Source organism: Patiria miniata, unplaced genomic scaffold (assembly GCF_015706575.1).
Source record: "Patiria miniata isolate m_02_andy unplaced genomic scaffold, ASM1570657v1 HiC_scaffold_1, whole genome shotgun sequence".
NCBI lineage: Eukaryota > Metazoa > Echinodermata > Asteroidea > Valvatida > Asterinidae > Patiria > Patiria miniata.
In genome coordinates this window covers 35,625,055-35,645,605 of record NW_024037047.1, presented here as the reverse complement: position 1 = coordinate 35,645,605, position 20,551 = coordinate 35,625,055, and the positions used below count along the sequence as shown (strand labels likewise).

Below are 20,551 nucleotides of genomic sequence, written 5' to 3'. Positions count from 1 at the left end.
AAAAAATTGGGTTGAAAGAGTTTTCACAGTTTGAGAAAAATGAGTTTTTTCACTGGTTTTTCTTAACTACACGAAAGCAATGGAAAGTCCACACTAGTCATGTGAAACAAGTATGGGTGGGTGGGTGGTTGGGTGTGTGTGTCCGGACAAATCTTGTCAGCGCGATAACTTGAGAAATACTTAACATATGAACTTCAAATTTGGTTTGTGGATTGTCCTTGGTAATCCTAAGAAGCCTTTTGCATTTGGGGCCGAAAGGTCAAGGGTCAAGGTCACAGTGGCTGAAACAATAGAAATTTTGTCAGCGCGATAACTTGAGAAATACTTTACATATGAACTTCAAATTTGGTTTGTGGATTGTCCTTGGCAATTCTAAGAAGCCTTTTGCATTTGGGTCCAAAAGGTCAAGGGTCAAGGTCACAGTGGCAGAAACAATAGAAATTTTGTCAGCGTGATAACTTGAGATATACTTTACATATGAACTTCAAATTTGGTTTGTGGATTGTCCTTGGCAATCCTAAGAAGCCTTTTGCATTTGGGGCCAAAAGGTCAAGGGTCAAGGTCACAGTGGCAAAAACAAAAGTAATTTTGTCAGCGTGATAACTTGAGATATACTTTACATATGAACTTCAAATTTGGTTTGTGGATTGTCCTTGGTAATCCTAAGAAGCCTTTTGCATTTGGGGCCGAAAGGTCAAGGGTCAAGGTCACAGTGGCTGAAACAATAGAAATTTTGTCAGCGCGATAACTTGAGAAATACTTTACATATGAACTTCAAATTTGGTTTGTGGATTGTCCTTGGCAATTCTAAGAAGCCTTTTGCATTTGGGGCCAAAAGGTCAAGGGTCAAGGTCACAGTGGCTGAAACAATAGAAATTTTGTCAGCGCGATAACTTGAGATATACTTTACATATGAACTTCAAATTTGGTTTGTGGATTGTCCTTGGCAATCCTAAGAAGCCTTTTGATTTGGGGCCAAAAGGTCAAGGGTCAAGGTCACAGTGGCAAAAACAAAAGAAATTTTGTCAGCGTGATAACTTGAGATATACTTTACATATGAACTTCAAATTTGGTTTGTGGATTGTCCTTGGCAATCCTAAGGAGCCTATCGCATTGGGGGTCGAAAGGTCAAGGGTCAAGGTCACAGTGGCTAAAACAATAGAAATCTTGTATTTATTCTGAGATCATAGGGATTAGGGATTAATTCATATAAAACCTACACTAATGCTGTCAATGAACGTTCCATTTGACCAAGGTACATGTAAGCTGATGTTAGAGTGGTGTTATGTCATGGAAAAGTCACGGTTGCGGGGCATTTGTGTTTGTAAACACACCTGACTTGTTTTGTAATGAAACCATGGATCCCACAGGCAGTTTAGCTTCAACCAAATATTGCTTAACCCTAACCCCCTTGAGTGATTTACTAGGAACCTTCCTCACTGCTGCAAATTCCAAGACCATATGGTAAACTGTGCACAATAATAGTTGAACTATGATTATTGGTGGTATGCCTTTGAACCCCATGTAAAGTAACATCACTTTACTAGTACATTACTCCAACAGATTCCAACAAACCCCAGTGTTAGAGTTCAACTGGATTGCTATTATTATTATATTTCTGGTAATGAAACCAAGGATTTCTCAAGAGCACCCTAGGCACTGTAAGCTCGCAAGCCTGGAGAAGGCTGTAGAGAGAAGACGATGAGAAGAAATTACAGTTTTAGAGGTGGGAGGAAGAACCCCAGAAGAATATTCTGGGGAAACCCACGGAATCAGGTAGGGACTGAAAACCCAATCCACATGTTGGCCCAGGTTCAGTTTTACTACATGTTCAGTTCATTTCAGTCCCTTGTGAAGCACGGGCAGGACTCTAACCACGGATTAAAAAGGTAGAAGAACAAGGAAAATCAACCAGATCCCTCTCTTGTTGAGGATATGTATTCTTTGTGTGGATATTATCATTGACAATTCTCCTTCTTTTCAGTCCGGACTCTTCTCCCATTATGAGCGGCTTGGTGTTGGCCATGCTGTAGAGTTCAATCACGAATCACTCCAACTCGTCCACAACAACCTCTACTACTTCAACATAGAGCTCCTGAACTACGTGGGGTACGAGAACATCATTTCCTCTGTCGGCATCATAGCGGACTTCACGACACCAGCACCAGGGCTGATCGTGAATGGGACCAGGGATGAGGTGGTGCGTGAAGCGTGTGTGGAGTTCACACCAGAGGAATGGGAGAGACGATGCATTGAAGACACACCGCTGGATAACCATCGGTAGGTACTGCTTCAAGTGACGCTTAGAGTAAAAAATGTCGCTGTTGACAAAGTTATGCTGTATAACAGTAACATAAATTCAGTTACTGACAAAGGCTTAAATCGTATATAAAAGAGTAAAGTGCTTTTGTGTATGACAAAGGTGCATACCAGAAATGAAATTTGAAACATTCATAATTACCTGAAACTTTTTAAAATAGTCTTAGTTTTGAGTATTAACTAATTCTGTTCTGTGTGCCACTGTACAATGACTTGTTGAAGGTACTTCACTTCATGAAAAATCATTCAAATTCTTCACTAATAATAATATAGTGACAGGTTGATAGCTCTTCCAAAATGTGAATGTTCAGTTGTACCTTGTATCTGGGCAGATATCTTGTGTATGTCTCGTCAAAGAAGGCGAGTCTGATCATGAATGTACCGTAGTTGTGTTTTGTGACATTTACTCCGTTCTTCATCATCTTGTGACGTAATTACAGCTATATCACTGATGGTCCTGGTTCTATGACTGTGTTTAATGGTCATGAGGAACTTGTTGACATGCTGTATACAAGAAGCAATACCTTCATTGCAGGTAAGGATGGATGGTGCCTCATAGCAAAAAGGGGCGAACTTAATATTATTCTTCTTTGCAAGTGCAGCCTTCATATGGTTGAAGATAAACATACCGCCAGAAACACCGGGGCAAAGGCCTTCTCTTACAATAAATGTTACTGGGTTCTTTAACGTATGTTACACAACACACAGGACCTACGGCTTTACGTCCCATCCGAAGGACGAAGCAATAGTGGTTAAGTGTCTTGCTTAAGGACACAAGTGTCGAGACCGGGACTCGAACCCACACTCTGCTGATCAGAAACACCAGAGCTTGAGTCCGGTGCTCTTAACCACTCGGCAATGACACTCCATATTTTTTCTTAGCTTAACCTGGTGAATAGTTTTTACATCACTAATTTTACAGTTTTTAAAATTATTATCAGGATCAAGTGTCCATATTATATTTACCATTATGCAATACCATTCTGCAACAGCATATGTGCTTTCTTGGTACGACCATAAGCTCTATTTCATGGCCCTACAAATCACAGAACGCTACATGTATCACAATAAATTGCTTAGATGCTGGCCAAGAAACTCTGCGCTTACCTTGTAAGCAATGGTTGCGTTCGCGTAGCTCACCTAGATCAACTCGGGTAAAGGCAGACAGGTTAGCCACGACAGCTGGGCTAATCGAACGCTAAACCGCAGCCCATCATGACCCTCGCGTGACGCCTGAAACAAACGTCTGTTTCGGATTGGGTTTTAGTTTGAAATTTACTGCTTTTCAGTCAATTGCAAAACTCAAAAAAAGTTAGGCTGGAATTTTCTGCCTTAGTTAGCATTGATTCTTGCCTCATTGTTGGCACAACCAAGAAATTTGTCCCTACATGTTCACAGTGCCACCAAATCACTGTACTATCCTGGTAGACATGTAGCTGAACCACAGCTCAACCTTGGCTCGACTGACATCTTCCTATGTAACATTTGCGTTTCTTTACAGCCAACTGGGAAGGTATCCATGACAATGAGACTGGTATCCATGGCTACACCTGGTCCATTGGTAATGCTGTCTGTGATGATGATGTCAGCATGCATATTGATCCTCATGCTCATCTGTTTGATGAGTCCGAGTGGACCCACCAGGGTTTGGTTGTCAATGTCAATCTGCCAGGTAAATCTTCATCAATGGTCACAGTATTATGCATTGTTTAGTGGAACATGATGGAATACAACTATTGACCACTTTGAGTGGTATAGTCAAACTATCTCCCCAAGGAGTTCCATTGCGTGTTCTATGTTGATCCTCATCATGCCCATGCTCATTTGTTTGATGAGTCCGAGTGGACTCACCAGGGTCTGGTTGTCAATGTCAATCTGCCAGGTAAATCTTCATCAATGGTCACAGTATTATGCATTGTTTAATTGACCATGATATAATGCAACTATTGACCACTTTGAGTGGTATAGTCAAACTATCTCCTCAAGGGGTTTCATTGAGTGTTCTATATTGATCTCCATGCTCATCTGTTTGATCAGTCAGAATGGACCCATCATCAGGGTCTCGTTGTCAATGTCAATCTGCTTGGTACTTGGTTGGTTCTTCTCCTAAACACTCCACGGGGGAGTTTTAACAGGAGGCCAGAAACACCCGGGCAAATCCTTTCTCTTAGCGATAAGTTTTACTTGGTTCATTCACGTGCATTGCATTACACAACACACGGGGCCCACGGCTTTACGTCCCATCCGAAGGACGATGCAATAATGGTTAAGTGTCTTGCTTAAGGGCACAAGTGTCCAGACCTGGGCTCGAACCCACATTCTGCTGCCTCTGAAACACCAGAGCATGAGTCCGGTGCTGTGCTCTTAACCCCTAGGCCATGACACATCACACTGAACAACACTGCAATCACTGAATCACAGTGATACACTTTTGTTATTTGAAACAAACTTATTTTTAAGAGATATTTCATATGCTCCCCAGATTTTGGTTCTTGGGAGTTAAAAATGAAGCTTTTCGTTGAAGCAAGCAGTATTTTGATATTGAAAGTGCAAGAAAATCACTTGTAACAATACAGTAATTGTTAATAGTCAGCTATATTAATGTCTCACAAACTAATGTCTGACTACAGCCCAATACATACCAAAGGAAGTCCTATTGTATGCTCCCCAATCAAGTTTAAAACTTCAGACTCATTTCCACAGCATGGGTCAAATAGTGAGTTGTGCAAATTATCTTGCTCAACAGATGGTGCATATTACATCAGTGTACGTGCTCTCAACAAGGTAGAGTTTGGCGGTCCAATGGCACTCACTGTGTGTCACAGCACCCCTCTGATTATTGACAATACTCCGCCCATCATTTACAGCATCAATGACATCACCTATGACTCGTCCATTGGTAGAATTGGATTGAAGGTTAACGCAACGTGAGTAATTTTTTTTCCAACTTTGAACAAAACTTGAAGGTTAGTCCGGTGGTGAATCAAGTGGTGAATCAATCAGTTAGGAATTTGCAGTAGTACTATGAATGTGTATCTCTATTTTTTGACATGTAGTTATGTATGGTACAGAGAAGAACTGGTGAATTTAAATTCGGTCACCTTGGGCTGTTTATCTTCAGAAGACCATTTCTTATTTTTCCCCCGGCAGCTTTGTTGGTGGGTGGTTGGGTGGGTGGGTATTTTGTGGGTGGGTTGGTTGATGGACATTTTACTCGGCCCATTCTATCTGGGTGTATTATACTGTTTCCATGCCACGCGTGTATCACAGCTTTGCAAGTGACGTTCTTTGAAATAGCCAGTATGATGACATGGATGTGCATGCGTCTAATTTGCATATTAAATCCCCCCCCCCCCCATTGCATTGCAAAATTCTGCTCAGTTGTACGGTTTGTCGTGATGGTTGTGATTTCATGTACACCGAGTGACGAGTTTCAAAACACGGTACAAATAAAGAGTAAAAGAGTAAGATCCCACGAATCGTACATTTCATTTTTTTTTGTGTTTATGACCAAGACTGTTGGTTGTGCGCGTGCACGGTTTTCGGTTTCTTTACTCTCGAGGTGCCGTAACCCGTGTTAATGCGTTACTTGCGTTAACGCGTTACCTGCCGTGGGTGTACTAAGTTGGTACTTGTTGAAAGTTGTCGCTAAATTGAAAATGTGTTCATTCACGCCATCCCAAAGTTAAATTTCTTAATAACAATTCAACACTGGGTGTAGATATTCTGCACTATGCAAGAGGTTGTGGGTTTAAATCCGTCTGTGGTTTAAAAAAAAGAAAGCCTGTTAAGGTTGTGTTCTTACATTAGGAACAAACAACAAAGTTGCACAACTAATTACTACGGCGGTGGCATTCAAGTGTTTGTCATATCTCTCCTTTTGTCAGTGTTCAAGGGATTCTTTTGCTGGAGTCCATAATAATAACATTCTTCACTTTCTTTGTTTGAAATTGAGCAGCGATCCTGAGTCGCATCTGTTTGAGTATCACCTAGCAGCAGGCAGGACACCCAGGGATATATCACTGCGTGATTGGGAGGCTCACATCTTGGCTGAACAGCTCTACATGGACTTCAAGATACCCAATGGCATACCCTGCTGGGTTAAAGTCAGAGCAGTCAACAATGGTAAGAAAAACTTTCATAAGGTTAATAACTGCCATAATCTATGTAGATGAAGTACTCGTACTCGGTTCTTCTACTCGAGTACTACTTGAGTACCGTTTTTAGAGTACTCTTACTCGTACTTGTACTCGAATGTCAAAGTACTCGTTCTCAGACTGACGGTATTTGTACTCATGCAGCAGAGTACTCGAACTTGACATTTCAAAATTGTACTCATGGGCAATTCCACGGTTACTCATGTTACATTTTTGATGTACTTTTGAGTTTCCTTGGGCTGTAATTACCTTACTGAAAAGGTTTAATAACTGTTATCCCCATGGTAGATACAGTAGACCTAGACCTACCTAAGCACCAAAGATGACATCCAGAAAAATGTGTTATGTATGATAAACAAGATGCAGAAAAATTGGTTACTCACATTACGAAAAATGTAGCGTGAGTAACCAATTTTGTCCGTCTTGTTTATCATACATAACATATTTTTCTGGATGTCATCTTTGGTGCTTAGGTAGGTCTAGGTCTACTCTATTTACCGTGGGGATAACAGTTATTAAACCTTTTCAGTAAGGTAATTACAGCCCAAGGAAACTCAAAAGTACATCAAAAATGTAACGTGAGTAACCGTGGAATTGCCCTCATTATTATCAAGGTATTCGTACTCCAATAGCAATACTCGATAAAAAAATATATATGATAGGCCTTTATAGCTTGGCTAACCATGGCCATATTATACTTTATAAATGGTTGATTGCGGAAAAATCAAAGTTTTCTCTGTGCACGTCCTTTGGGCACGTCTTTTATCACAAGTACATAACACTTAATTTTTGGCTTCAAGCACAATGTACTAGGACTTGTACCCATACTCTGAAATGCAAGTACTCGTACTCGTACTCGTCAACACAAGTACTCGTACTCATAGTCGTACTCATACTCATGCTCCAGAGTACAAGTACTTGTACTCGGAGACTTGTACTTAGAAGTACGTATACACGTACTCGTACTCGGCAACGTAAGTACTTGGCAGTACTCGGTACTTGGAAAAAAGTACTCAGCTGCAACACTGGTTGCTTAGCATGGGATACCCATCCAGCTCTATTAACTTACTAGAAAGCTAACTCGCTGTACACAATGAAGCCTGCTGAAAAGCTCAACTTTCTACATGGCTTTTGAATGGCTATTTGCATATCTGGGTTTATATTTGAAACCAATGCATAAATGAAGCTGATACACTCAATATCTTGAATTTGGTCTGCATGAACAATGCATTTTTTCCATACTTATGAAACTGAGCTTGTGTTCGCCACTTTACAGGGCTCAAAATATCCACTGGACCGTGGACAGTGTCTTGTGATTTCAGCGTCGGTCTAGTGCAGTGTATGACTGCACTAGTCCGGCTGTCTAGTGTTTTTTTCTTGCACTGTATAAACAAAATGATGCCCAAATATACTAGCAGTTGAGGTCTGATTAATAGCGTGCTTTGAGTTCATTACGTGATTGATTAAAATTACCGAAAAAAAACTCCCTGTGCCGTGCCAAAACGCAACGAAGCTGCGTGGCCAACGCGCTAGTCATGCCATGCCAGTTGCAGACAAACGTACGTACATCCCATACAGTACATGTACGTTGATGCTCCGTAATTGGTACGATGTCGCGCACGATGTCGCGCCACCACAACTTAGATTGGTAGCAATACGTTTTTCCTTATTAAATGACCAGGTTCACTGCGGGAAGAGAGGCAGAATCCCTGTACTGCATGGGAATTAGTTGTACTGTCTAGTTCCCAGACTTTTACAAAGAAAAAGACCGTGCCTGCTGGCAAGACAGGCGCGGATCCAGAGGGGGGTTTTGGGGGTCCAAACCCCCCCCCCCCCCCCCCCAGCTCTGTCAAAAAAAAAAATTATCATACAAATTCCTAAAAAATAACTCGAACCCCCCCCCCCCCCCTGTGAAAGCCCCCCAAAAATTTTATTGGTATAATGTCCGCCTGTTCAAAATACGGTACACCATTCTGTAATCTAGTGTTAATAATCGTCGAATTTGAAAGCGCCCCCTATTGAAATATGGTACCAGCCCCCCCCCCCCCCCCCAAGAGAATTAGACTAATTTTCCAGGGAAACTAGCCAAGTACACACACGAAACGGGTGACTCGTAAACCTTTTCTTGCAATCTGTGCTCTGTCTGTTCTTGTCACATAGTGCAAAATGTTGTTTTTTCTTATTTATGACACAGGTCTTGTAAAAATAGTTCAGGTCCAGTAAGATTCTTCAGTTACTAGACCTGCTGTCTAGTGCTTTTCGTGAAATTCGAGCCCTGCTTTAGCAGCATTGTTGTATACTCATGTTGCATTAAGAGCATTCCATTCCATCTAATTTCAGTATATTCTACGAGCATGCACATTTGTTCAAAATGTCTGTACCCAAGACGTGTCCAAAAGGTCAGCCTCAACTCCATGGGCACGTGCGCGTTCCTTCACTAACCCCCGGCCGTGATGTACACGTAAAGGATGCTGACTGGCTATTCAGAGCGTACTGTCTCGTGGGCATTTCGAAGATTGCACGCTGGGCGCGCCCACAATGCACTCCGCGTGCTTTGCACGTCAGACACGTACGAATATTCAAAACTGCGCGATGCCTGTACGATGTGGATTATGGCAGCCTCGTTTTTCGTTAAAAAAAACCTGTATCTGCGGTTGTAAAGGGACGAAAGGGGTACATACCGGTACCTTTTAGTACAAATCTTTGCTAAATAACGCATTGTCGAAACTTTACGTTTGAAAGCATTGATTCTTCAAAAACACAACTTTCAACATTTTAAAGATGGTGTCGGCGCATAAAACGGATAAACTGCAGCCCAATTACATTGTATAATGTGCCATATTTTGACACATTTAAATTACACAATTCCAGGGGTTGAGATCGCGCAAGGCATGATGGGAAACAACATGGCGCAGCAAGATCTCGTACCCACGGGAACGAGGTTGCCGAAAGGTATTCTATGCAAACGAATAAGGAGTTAGTCTGCTAGTGTTTTGATAAAAATCAATGTGCAACCTGTGTTATGGGACTAAAGTTTGTTTTGCTCCTTGTACCGGTAGAAATGCAAATTGTTTAGTACACATGTAAGTCCAGCATTGTGCTTCATAATACATACACAGTCTACATGACCAACTTAAAGGGCGTAGTTTAACGCCTCTCCACGGAATTGTTGTGCATTTGTAAAAAGAAATCGGGTTATAAAATATTTGTTTATATTAATACATGCCTGTGTCTTCTTTAGTTGACCTGCGCACCATAGACCATGCTGATGAGCCAATTCTCGTAGACGACACTCCGCCAATTGCTGGAGACTTGTTTGATGGACCCTACGCTGGTAAAGATCTCATGTTTACCAAAGACAGAAATGAGGTAAATGGACTGACTGAGTGAATGATACTGCGGATCCTCTACACAAGGATAAACGACTCATCTGTAGGATTGTCTACATATGTGTGATATGCCGCGTCCGCGCATAGAACAATGCATGGGACATGTAGAACAATGCGCATGCGCTCGATAGCTAGCTGGCACCCTACAAATTTGACTGTGCAGTCGTGCCTGCGTGCGCTTCTTGCATACGCCCACGCTTGACGCCCAAGTGCTGTATCACGCATCTTACCAGAAATTTGGGGAAGTCGTTTATCCTTGTGTAGAGGATCCGTGATGATACTAATGTACAGATATGGAGTGCACATATCCACTCATAGTTAAAGGACACAGACTAATACCATAGGGAGTGTGTAATTAGAGAGTGATTGATTTGAACATGAGTCCGGACAAAATAAAAGTGATTTCAATATTACGTACTGTATCTGCTATAAAAGAATTCTAAGTTTTACTTGATTAGTGGATTATGTCTAATTTTCATGATATTTCCCTGCTTTGTTGCTCAGATTTGTGCCAATTGGCACAATTGGTATGACCCTGAGTCTGGAATCTTCTCCTACCTGTGGGTGGTAGGCACCCAGCCTGGCCTGAGAAACGTGGTAGACTTTGTCAAAGTGTCTCGTCGAGAGCACAGTGCCTGCTCTGGCTATGTGACCCTACAGCATGGGGAGACGTACTACTCGACACTTACAGCCTTCCATGGAGGAAATGATAAACTCAACGTGTCGGCTTCGTCAGATGGAGGTGATTGTCATTGTCAATACATTGTCACTGTGACCATTGTCACAATTGTAATTGTTGTCATCGTCATTTAATAATCATTGTCATCACTATACCATCACCATTACTGTCAAATTACCATCAACATCTTTGTCATTATAGCCGTTAGTTTATTTTCATCACCACCAATCATCACTATTACCGTCATCAAAATTGCCACTCTCATGTGTGTTTTAATCATTTACCTTTTCAGTGTACTGCCAATCTTAATCTGCTGATATAAGGACGTGTCTGTAATATGGTTTTGACATCATTATGTTCATAATCACAGTTATCATAATCATCATGAGATTGGGTGGATGACCATGTGGATTGGGTGGATTAACCTGTGGATTGGGTGGATTAACCTGTGGATTGGGTGGATTAACCTGTGGATTGGGTGGATTAACCTTTGGATTGGGTGGATTAACCTGTGGATTAACCTGTGGATAGGGTGGATGACCCTGTGGATTTGGTGGATTAACCTGTGGATTGGGTGGATTAACCCGTGGATTGGGTGGGTTAACCTGTGGATTGGGTGGATTAACCTGTGGGTAAGGGTGGCTGAGGGGTGGATTAGGGTAGCTGAGGGGTGGATTAGGGTAGCTGACCAGTGGCTTTGGGTAACTGACCGGTGGCTTTGGGTAGCTGATCGGTGGATTAGGGTGGCTGACTGGTGGCTTTGGTTGGCTAACCGGTGGCTGACCGGTGGCTTTGGGTGGCTGACTGCTGGCTTGGGTGGCTGATACACCGTTGGCTTTGGGTGGCTGACCGTTGGCTTTGGGTAGCTGACCGTTGGCTTTGGGTAGCTGACCGTTGGCTTTGGGTGGCTGACTGGTGGCTTTGGGTGGCTGACCGTTGGCTTTGGGTAGCTGACCGTTGGCTTTGGGTGGCTGACCGTTGGCTTTTGGTAGCTGACCGTTGGCTTTGGGTAGCTGACCGTTGGCTTTGGGTGGCTGACTGGTGGCTTTGGGTGGCTGACCGTTGGCTTTGGGCTTTTAAGCCACGCCCACTAACAGTGCTGGCCAATTGGATTCCGATATTCCAGCATGCGTGACTTAGCACTAAAGAATGTCACCATACAGTTCATATTAACTCTTTCAGTGCCCCCGACATTTCAAAAGTTTAACCCTAAAGCGCCCAACTTCGAGCTTTTTTGTTAATTATTCAAAATTCTATTAAAAAAAAAGTAAATAAGTTGTAATCACCAAACTTGTTGTATCTTGCTCTCTGGTATATTCTTGTTACCTTCAAAAGTCAATATTAGTCATGCACCTAGTAATAAACCCTGAAACACTCTCCTGAACACAGGGGAATTCCGCACTTTTGCAGAATATACGTGTGTCGCGTCTGATACCCCTCCTCATACAAACTCTGTTCATTATCATAAATATTGCCATGATTGTCACTTTTAGCACTATCATTATCATTTGTATCGGTATCCCAATGTTCGTCTTCTGACTCACCATCCAGTTCTGAAATATCCATGGATTATTCTGAATCAAAAAAGTAATCCCTTACCCTGTCCAAATCGGCGAAAAAATACACTGATTTTCTCTCTAGATAACATGCGAGCTCGGTTTATGGGCGCCGCCATTTTGTCAACAAATCGAAACTCAGTGTGACGCCCTCTCACAAGAACTCGAATATAACAATAAATACAGGTCGTACATGCATATAATTGGTACCATTAGAAAGAGCGAGAGCGCCCCCTTTTGATAACATGTTACTCTCCTTGTACATGTACGAGGTTTGGTGATTTTAAGCACGGACATTACCTCGTACATGTTCGAGGTTGACGCTTTTGGACTAACAAATATACCTCGTACATGTACGAGTTTGGCACTGAAAGAGTTAATGTATAAAACGTATAGGCCTAGTTGATGACTCATCACAATATTAATATAATCAGTCATATGGGTCATAAAGTGATGTCTCTTTTCATCCTCTCAGTGACTGTGGATCTGACTCCACCACCGATACAAAATAGTGTCTACGATGGCTTACTGCCAGGACCTGCAGATTTGGACGTCTCCTCAATTATTGCGATCTGGATCATATATTGATATATTGGTATCTTCTATCTCCTCAGTGACTGTGGATCTGACTCCACCGATAAAAGGCAGTGTCTATGACGGCCTGCTGCCAGGACCTACAGATCTAGACTTCTCCTCAAGCCCAGCCACAGTGGAGGCTCAGTGGCAAGGATTCTCTGATCCTGAGTCTGGTATCGAAGACTACCAGGTTACTGTTTATCGCAAGCATGATGACAGGTGAAGATTAGCTTGAAAGGATTTGGACTTTCAGTTGATGTTACAGAAAGTTGCTGTTCTTTGATACTGAATGAAAAAGTTATTATTTTTGGAGGGAAATGTTTGAATTTATTTGGCTACCCATGCGATAGATGTGTAGATACACATCTAGCAGAAGGTAGTTGCGATATAACTGATTGGAGTGCTGTGGTCTGATGGTTAGGGTGTCTGACTCGTGTGCCATGGTACATGTGTTCCAACCCTGATGGGGAACATGCATGTTGCTTGTGTTCTCGGGCAAGACACTTTACTACAATTGCCTCACTCACCAAGGAGTATAAATGGGTAACTGTGAAGGTAAAGACCGGATTGGGCTGAATGCAATTTGCTTTAGAAAAATGGTCTCGTGACTGGTTCAACAGGGGTAATTATGAAACGCTTTGAGACTTTGGTATAAAGCACTATGTAAGCACCACGGTATTGAGTTTTTGGGTGGTTAATGAGGGATTTGTCATTTTGATAATTTTATTTTATTCACATTGTGTAGTGCCAATCACACAAATGACTTTGAAGTCATCCATGAGACGGAGGCAGTGGGCATTGAGACATCCTCCATTGAGTGGCATCACTTCCATCTCCATCACAAGGACCAGGTCTATGTCAACCTACGCACCATCAACCAGGCACTGAATCACATCGATACTCCGACAAATGGGTTCTTGGTAGACCTGACTCCTCCAATGTTAAGAACTCTTGGAGATGGGCTGGTAGTGGGTCAAGATGCCGACTTCCAGGTGAGTCAACATGACCATGTAGGTCCAGGTGTGAATCACATTGATACTCAAATGAATGGGTTCTTGGAAGAACTGACTTCCCCAATGCTGAAAACACTAGGAGATGGGCTGGTGGTGGGTCAAGATGCTGACTTCTAGGTAACTCAACATGACCATGTAGAGCCAGGTGTGAATCATATTGATACTCAAATGAATGGGTTCTTAGTAGACCTGACTCCTCCAAAGTTAAGAACTCTTGGAGATGGGCTGGTAGTGGGTCAAGATACTGACTTCCATGTGAGTCAACTTGACCTTGTAGGTCCAGGTGTGAATCACATTGATAGTCAAACGAATGGGTTCTTGGTAGACCAGAGTTCTCCAATACTGAGAACTCTAGGAGATGGGCTGGTGGTGGGTCAAGATGCTGACTTCCAGATGAGTCAACTTGACCTTGTAGATCCAGGTGTGAATCACATTGATACTCAACTGAATGGGTTCTTGGAAAACCTGACTTCTCTAATGCTGAGAACACTAGGAGATGGGTTGGTGGTAGGTCAAGATGCTGACATCTAGGTAACTCAACATGACCTTGTAGATCCAGGTATGAATCACATTGATATTCAAATGAATGGGTTCTTGGTAGACCTGGCTCCTGCAATGCTGAGAACACTAGGAGATTGGCCGGTGGTGGGTCAAGATGCTGACTTCCAGGTGAGTCAACATGACCTTGTAGATCCAGGTGTGAATCACATTGATACTCAAATGAATGGGTTCTTGGTAGACCTGACTCCTCCAATGCTGCAAATTCTGGGAGACGGGATGGAGGTGGTGAAAGATGCTGACTATCATCATTTAGATTAGGTTTAAAATTAAATTATGTGGTAAATGAGATCTTAATGGAGCTGACACCCAAACCCTTGACGATTGGCTGATGATTGGTCAAGATACTGACTTGCAGGTGAGTTGCATAATCATAATTGCAAGTTAAGGCTTCTTTCCTGTACCAAATGGCTCTACATTTTGTTAGTGAGTACATACAGCGATGATGGTCAATTACTGAAGTAGAAACCTTCATTTAATGCACATTATATAATGCAATCAGCGTTTGTTAAATGTTAATCAGCGTTTTCCTAAGCTCAGTGATGCTGAACTGAATAATATGGTGGACTGAATAAGTTGTCCACAATGCAGTTGAAAGTCTTTGGAATTACTGCATTGTAAAAGAAGTGAAGTTTTTCTGAGGTTGAGCAATATTCTTCTGGTGGGTTGAACAAGTTTCTTCGTAGATTTTATGCCGAGGCGCGTACTGCAACAGGAAAATTTGGCAACTGGATACCTATGAGGTATAGTAAAACAAATATAACATGGTTTATTTCGGGTGGATAACTGATATTAGCTCCCGTCGGCATTGAAAGTTGACCAACTAGTTCCCTTTGCCTAGTTTGTCTACTTCCAATACCTCAGGGAGCTAATGTTGACTGTCCATCCTCAAACCATGTTATATTTGTGTCATTTTCTACCTTCATCTCCTTAGTCGCATTCTGACCATCTTGCTGTGCATTGGGACTACTTTGATGATGAGTCTGGCATCGAGTCCTTTGAGTTGGCAATCTATGAGATGAAAGAAGGAAACAAACACAAGATCTTCCCGATGGGTAAGTCCTGCTTTCTGAGATCCAATGAAAACATTGCAGTATTAAATATTAGCTACTACTCCTTTTTGGTTTTTACAGCAAGATGAGTGGGTGTAATTACGGATCCTCTACACAAGGATAAACGACTTCCCCAAATTCTGGTTACATGCGTGATACGGCACTCGGGCGTCGTTCGTGCGCATATGCAAGACGCGAACGCACGCATGCATGCACGACTGCACAGTCAAATTTGTAGGGTGCCAGCTAGCTGTAGGGCGTGTGCGCACACATTGTTCTACATGTTCTATTCGTTGTTCTATGCGCGGACGCGGCATATTACGCATGTAATCCATTCCATGCATTTTGTACACAAGCTCAGATTAGTCGTTTATTTTTGTGTAGAGGATCCGTGGTGTGACACGGTATGGTATTTTCCCTATTTTTTCTTGTTATGTTTTTCAGACAAAAATCCAAATAGTTTTGAATTGATTACTGACATCACGGCTCGATCCCATGTACAAGCTGGGCTGACACTGCAACCAGGGGCCCTGTACGTGACGCGAGTCAAGGCCAGGAACCAGGCCAAACTAGTTGCCTCTCATGAAACCAGTGGTATCAAGGTGGATCCTAGCCCTCCTTTGGTGAGTAGAGTTAAGATATTAATAATGGGTATTTATAAAGCGCACGCATCCACCATTATTGGTGCTCAAGGCGCTACATCATTATTACCTTGCTCATTGGGCCAGCGAAACATTCCAAATACCATCTCAACTCCCTGGGGAGTATACAGCTCAATGTTGCCACTTTGGCGCAAACCAGCTAAAATCAACCACAATAGCCATCTCTGCCCTCACAGGTACCCATTTACTCCTGGGTTGGGAGAAGCAATGAGTGACAAAGTGCCTTGCCCAAGGACACTCGCACCATAACCCCAGGCTGAACTCAAATCCACAACCTGCAGAATTACTCGCAGACCATGAATTCAATGCTCCAGACCACGACCGTGGGGCCACGACACTCCACGTTATTAGTGGGAGTATCTGGAGGTGTTGGGTTCAGAGAAAAGTTTCTTTTAACAAATAATACTCTCATTATTTACAACAAAACTGGATCGGCCATTATCTTAAGGGGGAACCAATTTCAAGTTTGAACACTGTATTTATTTAATTATTGATAGAAGTAAGAGAAAGTTGCATCATCAGGACATTGTCAGGACACTGGACACATGTTGGACGCATTGACTTTTGTCGTTCACATGTTGGAATATTGGTGTAAAAACTAATGCACATTGCTATTGGGAGTTCTGTCAGAGCTAACTGACTTGTGCAGATTATGACTTTAATTAGCTTTTGGTTGCCTACGTGACGAGCTTACAGCTCACAATGAATAGTTGTCATGAGAGGGAAACCTTGTTATTAATCTGGACACAAGAGACAACCATTTGGAAGTGATGATTATCATTTTCATTGTACTTGACAAAAGTCTTACATACTAATGTGTCTTTGTAGTTTGTGAACAATTTTGATCCATTTGATTTTGATTAAAGATGAGATATGTCCGTGGAGGCAATCTGGATGGAGAAGTGGAAGAAGTCATCAATGGATATTTGTATCAGAACAGTCTCAGCACTATCCAAGCCTCCTGGCTGGCTATAGATGGAGAGAGTGGCATCAAGAGCTACTGGGTGGCTGTGGGAACTGCTCCAAGTCAGTATTACTTGTTGGTGTACAGCTAGCTTTGTGTATAACAAGCTAGATATATCGGCTGATTGGCTTAAAACACTGTTTTAAGTGTATCTATTTGAGATAGTTAAGTTTGTGTTAAACAAGATCAAATGCGCCTGACATGTTGTTCACATTCATATTTTTCTTGTGATTGATATGATGAATGATCATACAGGACGAGCCAAAAAGAAGGACACCCAAAAGGGCCCCCTAGTTTTTTGGAAGAAATTCTGCATTTAGTGCTTTTCAAGATATTTTTACTTTATTTACTTTTATGTACTTTTCTAGTTATGGATTAATGAACCCAAACATCATTTTTTTAAACCTTGTCCATGGATCACAATAAGGGTAAGTGATACTTCAAACAGATGCCTTTTGTCATAGCTCAGAAGAATAGCTTGTGACTGGAGGACTTGTGTTTGGAAAATATGAGGATGGTTGTCTGATATCTTGATAAATGATATTTTTGTTCTAGATTCTGAAGACATCCGACAGTTCACCTCCCTGGGTTCTAAGAGAAGCTGTGTTCTATCAGACCTGAATCTCCAACTTACTGACCCATCAACATGCAGTGATGAGGCAGTCACTGTGGATTGTCAGCCCGTCTACTATGTTTGTGTCAAGAGTCAGAATGGTGCAGGAGCATTCAGTGACGTCATTTGCTCCTCACCAATCAGAGTGTTGGAGGAAGATCAAACAGGTTGGTTGTTCAAATTGTAATTTAGGAAAAAGTGATATCTGCTTTCAATCTCAAAATTGTACCTGTTTTCTGCAGTTGTGGTATTTGCAGTCTAAGGGAGCAAATATTATTGTTTGAAGCACCAAGAGGCAATCAGACACACAAACACACGCAGACAGTTGTGTTTTACTATGGGTTCCGTGCGCCAGCAAAAGAGGGCACCTTTTACCACTTTTGAGAGCCCCTTGGATGGGTCACAGAGCTTGTGCGTAATGTACTGTTGTGGTTGGCGCGAAGTACGCACGACTTCCTGAATGTGCCAAAGCTGTTAGCCACAGCGACGTTTCGCTTGAGCATCAGGTGTCGTCGTCACATGAATACATTTGAATTCATCTTGGGATGGTTTCCCTGACTAATCCCGCCCCCCAATAACTTTGGCTCATTTGAAATACACAGTGGATGGACCAGGAACCAGTCTAGGTCTCCTCCAACTCTCCTTTTCTGGCCGTTGAAGGGGTACTTGTGCACGGAGCCCATACTCTAGAGGACAATGCCTTGTGTTTCCCTTTGTCCCTGTAATATAACACTCTCCCAAAGACTAAGCACACAAACTTACTACAGAGGACCGTTTCCAACAAAAGACCCAACTCCCGAGGACTAAAAGGATATGTTGTTCTCCCTTTGTGTGTTGGTCCTTGGGGTTATGTAGAACACATACACCCAGTCGTATTCACACCGTCGATCGGGGACATACTATTGTCCCTCTTTTGTTTGTACCTTAACTTTTTAGGAAGTCTCCCATATGTTTTGTACACGACCTCAATCGCGGAAGAATGCTGGGAATTGCGGACCATATTGTTCTCTTATGTTCTCTGGCATTTTTCGTCCACGGTTTGAATGCCTGAACACGCCCACCTAGTCTGGTTTTACTATGCTTCCATAGACATAATTATTCCCTTCTTTTGTTTTTATTGTTTGGACTTCTAAAAATACTTTTTAAAAATGTCCTGACATATTGGTACTCCTAACCATACATGTACATCAAATCTACTCAAAATCTAACACAGCGTACCTGATGTACATGACTTTGAAATTGATTACACTCCTATGAACAGGTACAAGCCAGCTAGACTGGTTCCCTGACCTTACAATTCAAGGACGTCCATACATTGCTCTGTTTCATCTTAAGTGGGGTCGGGGAACCAGACTACAGGAACTTGGTTGCTTTTTTTTTTGGTCAGGATCTACGAACACAAAACTTCAACCAAGTCAGTGTAATAATATTTGCTATAAAATGCTGACCCTCCAATCCATTCATTTCTGAAACTTACAGCAAAATCAAAATTGTGTATATTCCCTGTAAGTGCTAGCTTAAGGACCGAGACGTTGCAATTTGGCCTGACATTATATGTGCCTGACATTCCTGTTTGGTTTACTTGTACGGGTAGGTTAACATTTTTGCAGATTTAGTAAAGTTCACAGCTTCGCATTAGTTTGTTTGAGTACATTATACAACTGAATCTGCCCTTTTTTGGTAGGTTATGTGACTGATGGCCCAAGTATGGTACAGGATATAGATGCACAACACGAGAAAACCACAGTCTCCCTCTGGTTTGATGACTTTGAGGTAAAACGTTTCTCAGTATTACCTTGATCTTTTTATGTGTCATTTTTAAAGTCTTGCTGAATAAATATGTTCCATATACCTTTTTCATTTATGTATTGGAATAGTTCCCAACTTCATATTGCTTTATGCAAATTGTTACATGTGTATATGCAAATTGTTATATGTGCAAATTGTTATATAAGCAAATTGTATAGCTCCTCGATTCCTCATTATATGATCTAAGCTATAGACAAATTCGGCGGCATCCATTTCTGCGGTGACACAAGATTCACTCGAGTCATGCTCCGGTAGTACTCACGCCCCCTGAGCTCTTTCGACCAATAGGAATACCTCGTCTTTAAGAAAGCGTGCAGCATGCGCGTGAGTGTGACACCACCGCAGTTCCGCCGCAGTAAAAGCTTTTAATTCTTGTCGCCAGATTCCACTATAGTGAACTGAATTTTCATCAAAATGAATTTTCTGTGTTGATTTTAGTCCTTGAAACTGATTTTGCTCAGAAACATGTTGCTATTAAAATGTAATTACTAATTGCAGAGTTATCATTAGTATGCATCAATGGTGGAATTTTCTATATAAAAAAGAGTGATATTTTTATTTGTTGACCACAGAGTCAACTGCATGGCATCTCTCACTATGAATGGGCAGTGGGTACAATGCCTGGGGGCGAGGACATCCAACCTATGACCTCTGATGGAATAGTGCCTGGCAGTGATGACGATGTGCAAGGTATGCTTGCCAATGTGTTGCCTGTTACTTACTTTGATGAGATGGATGTTTGTATTTACCTAGATGTCTGGTGCACAGGCTTATCTCCATGAGTCCCTGTCACGTAACTCACTGAGGGTTGACAGGTGGTAATTTCAGTTGTGAAGGATATTTGATTCGCACACAATGTGTATCCTACTGGCAGTCTTTGTACATTGTGACGTATGATGAAAACATATACTGAGACATATTGGACGGGAAAAGTGAAGGTGGGATGGTTTGTTCAAAACTCAGCTCCGTCCACTCTTTGCAGCCCCTCTGGAAGGCTAGGTTTCTCTTGACTCCAGCTTTGAAGGCAGAGTGGGCAATTTTTGTCATATTTCAGAACGATGAGTAGAGAGGGAGTTGTTTTAGTTGGGTCAGCGGTTGGGCACCTGGTGGCAGCTGTGCATTCACGTGTGGGCGGACGTTATCGTAGATTAGAAAGATCGGCTCATCCTGGGAAAAACATGTTCTCGATAAGATGGTGTATTGG

The 20,551-nt window shown here is 42.1% G+C and overlaps 1 protein-coding gene across 1 annotated transcript in view; it reads left to right on the top strand.

The window, feature by feature from the left end:
• The window catches only part of LOC119733210, a 199,410-nt gene that overhangs the window by 123,561 nt on the left and 55,298 nt on the right, over positions 1-20,551 (top strand). Inside the window, 15 exon segments of the mRNA XM_038206800.1 lie at positions 1,985-2,280; positions 2,760-2,854; positions 3,821-3,991; positions 5,066-5,246; positions 6,278-6,444; positions 9,718-9,845; positions 10,370-10,607; positions 12,715-12,895; positions 13,422-13,668; positions 15,182-15,302; positions 15,744-15,922; positions 16,828-16,987; positions 17,481-17,705; positions 19,223-19,311; positions 19,920-20,037. Coding sequence (XP_038062728.1) covers positions 1,985-2,280; positions 2,760-2,854; positions 3,821-3,991; positions 5,066-5,246; positions 6,278-6,444; positions 9,718-9,845; positions 10,370-10,607; positions 12,715-12,895; positions 13,422-13,668; positions 15,182-15,302; positions 15,744-15,922; positions 16,828-16,987; positions 17,481-17,705; positions 19,223-19,311; positions 19,920-20,037 — 2,596 coding nt within the window.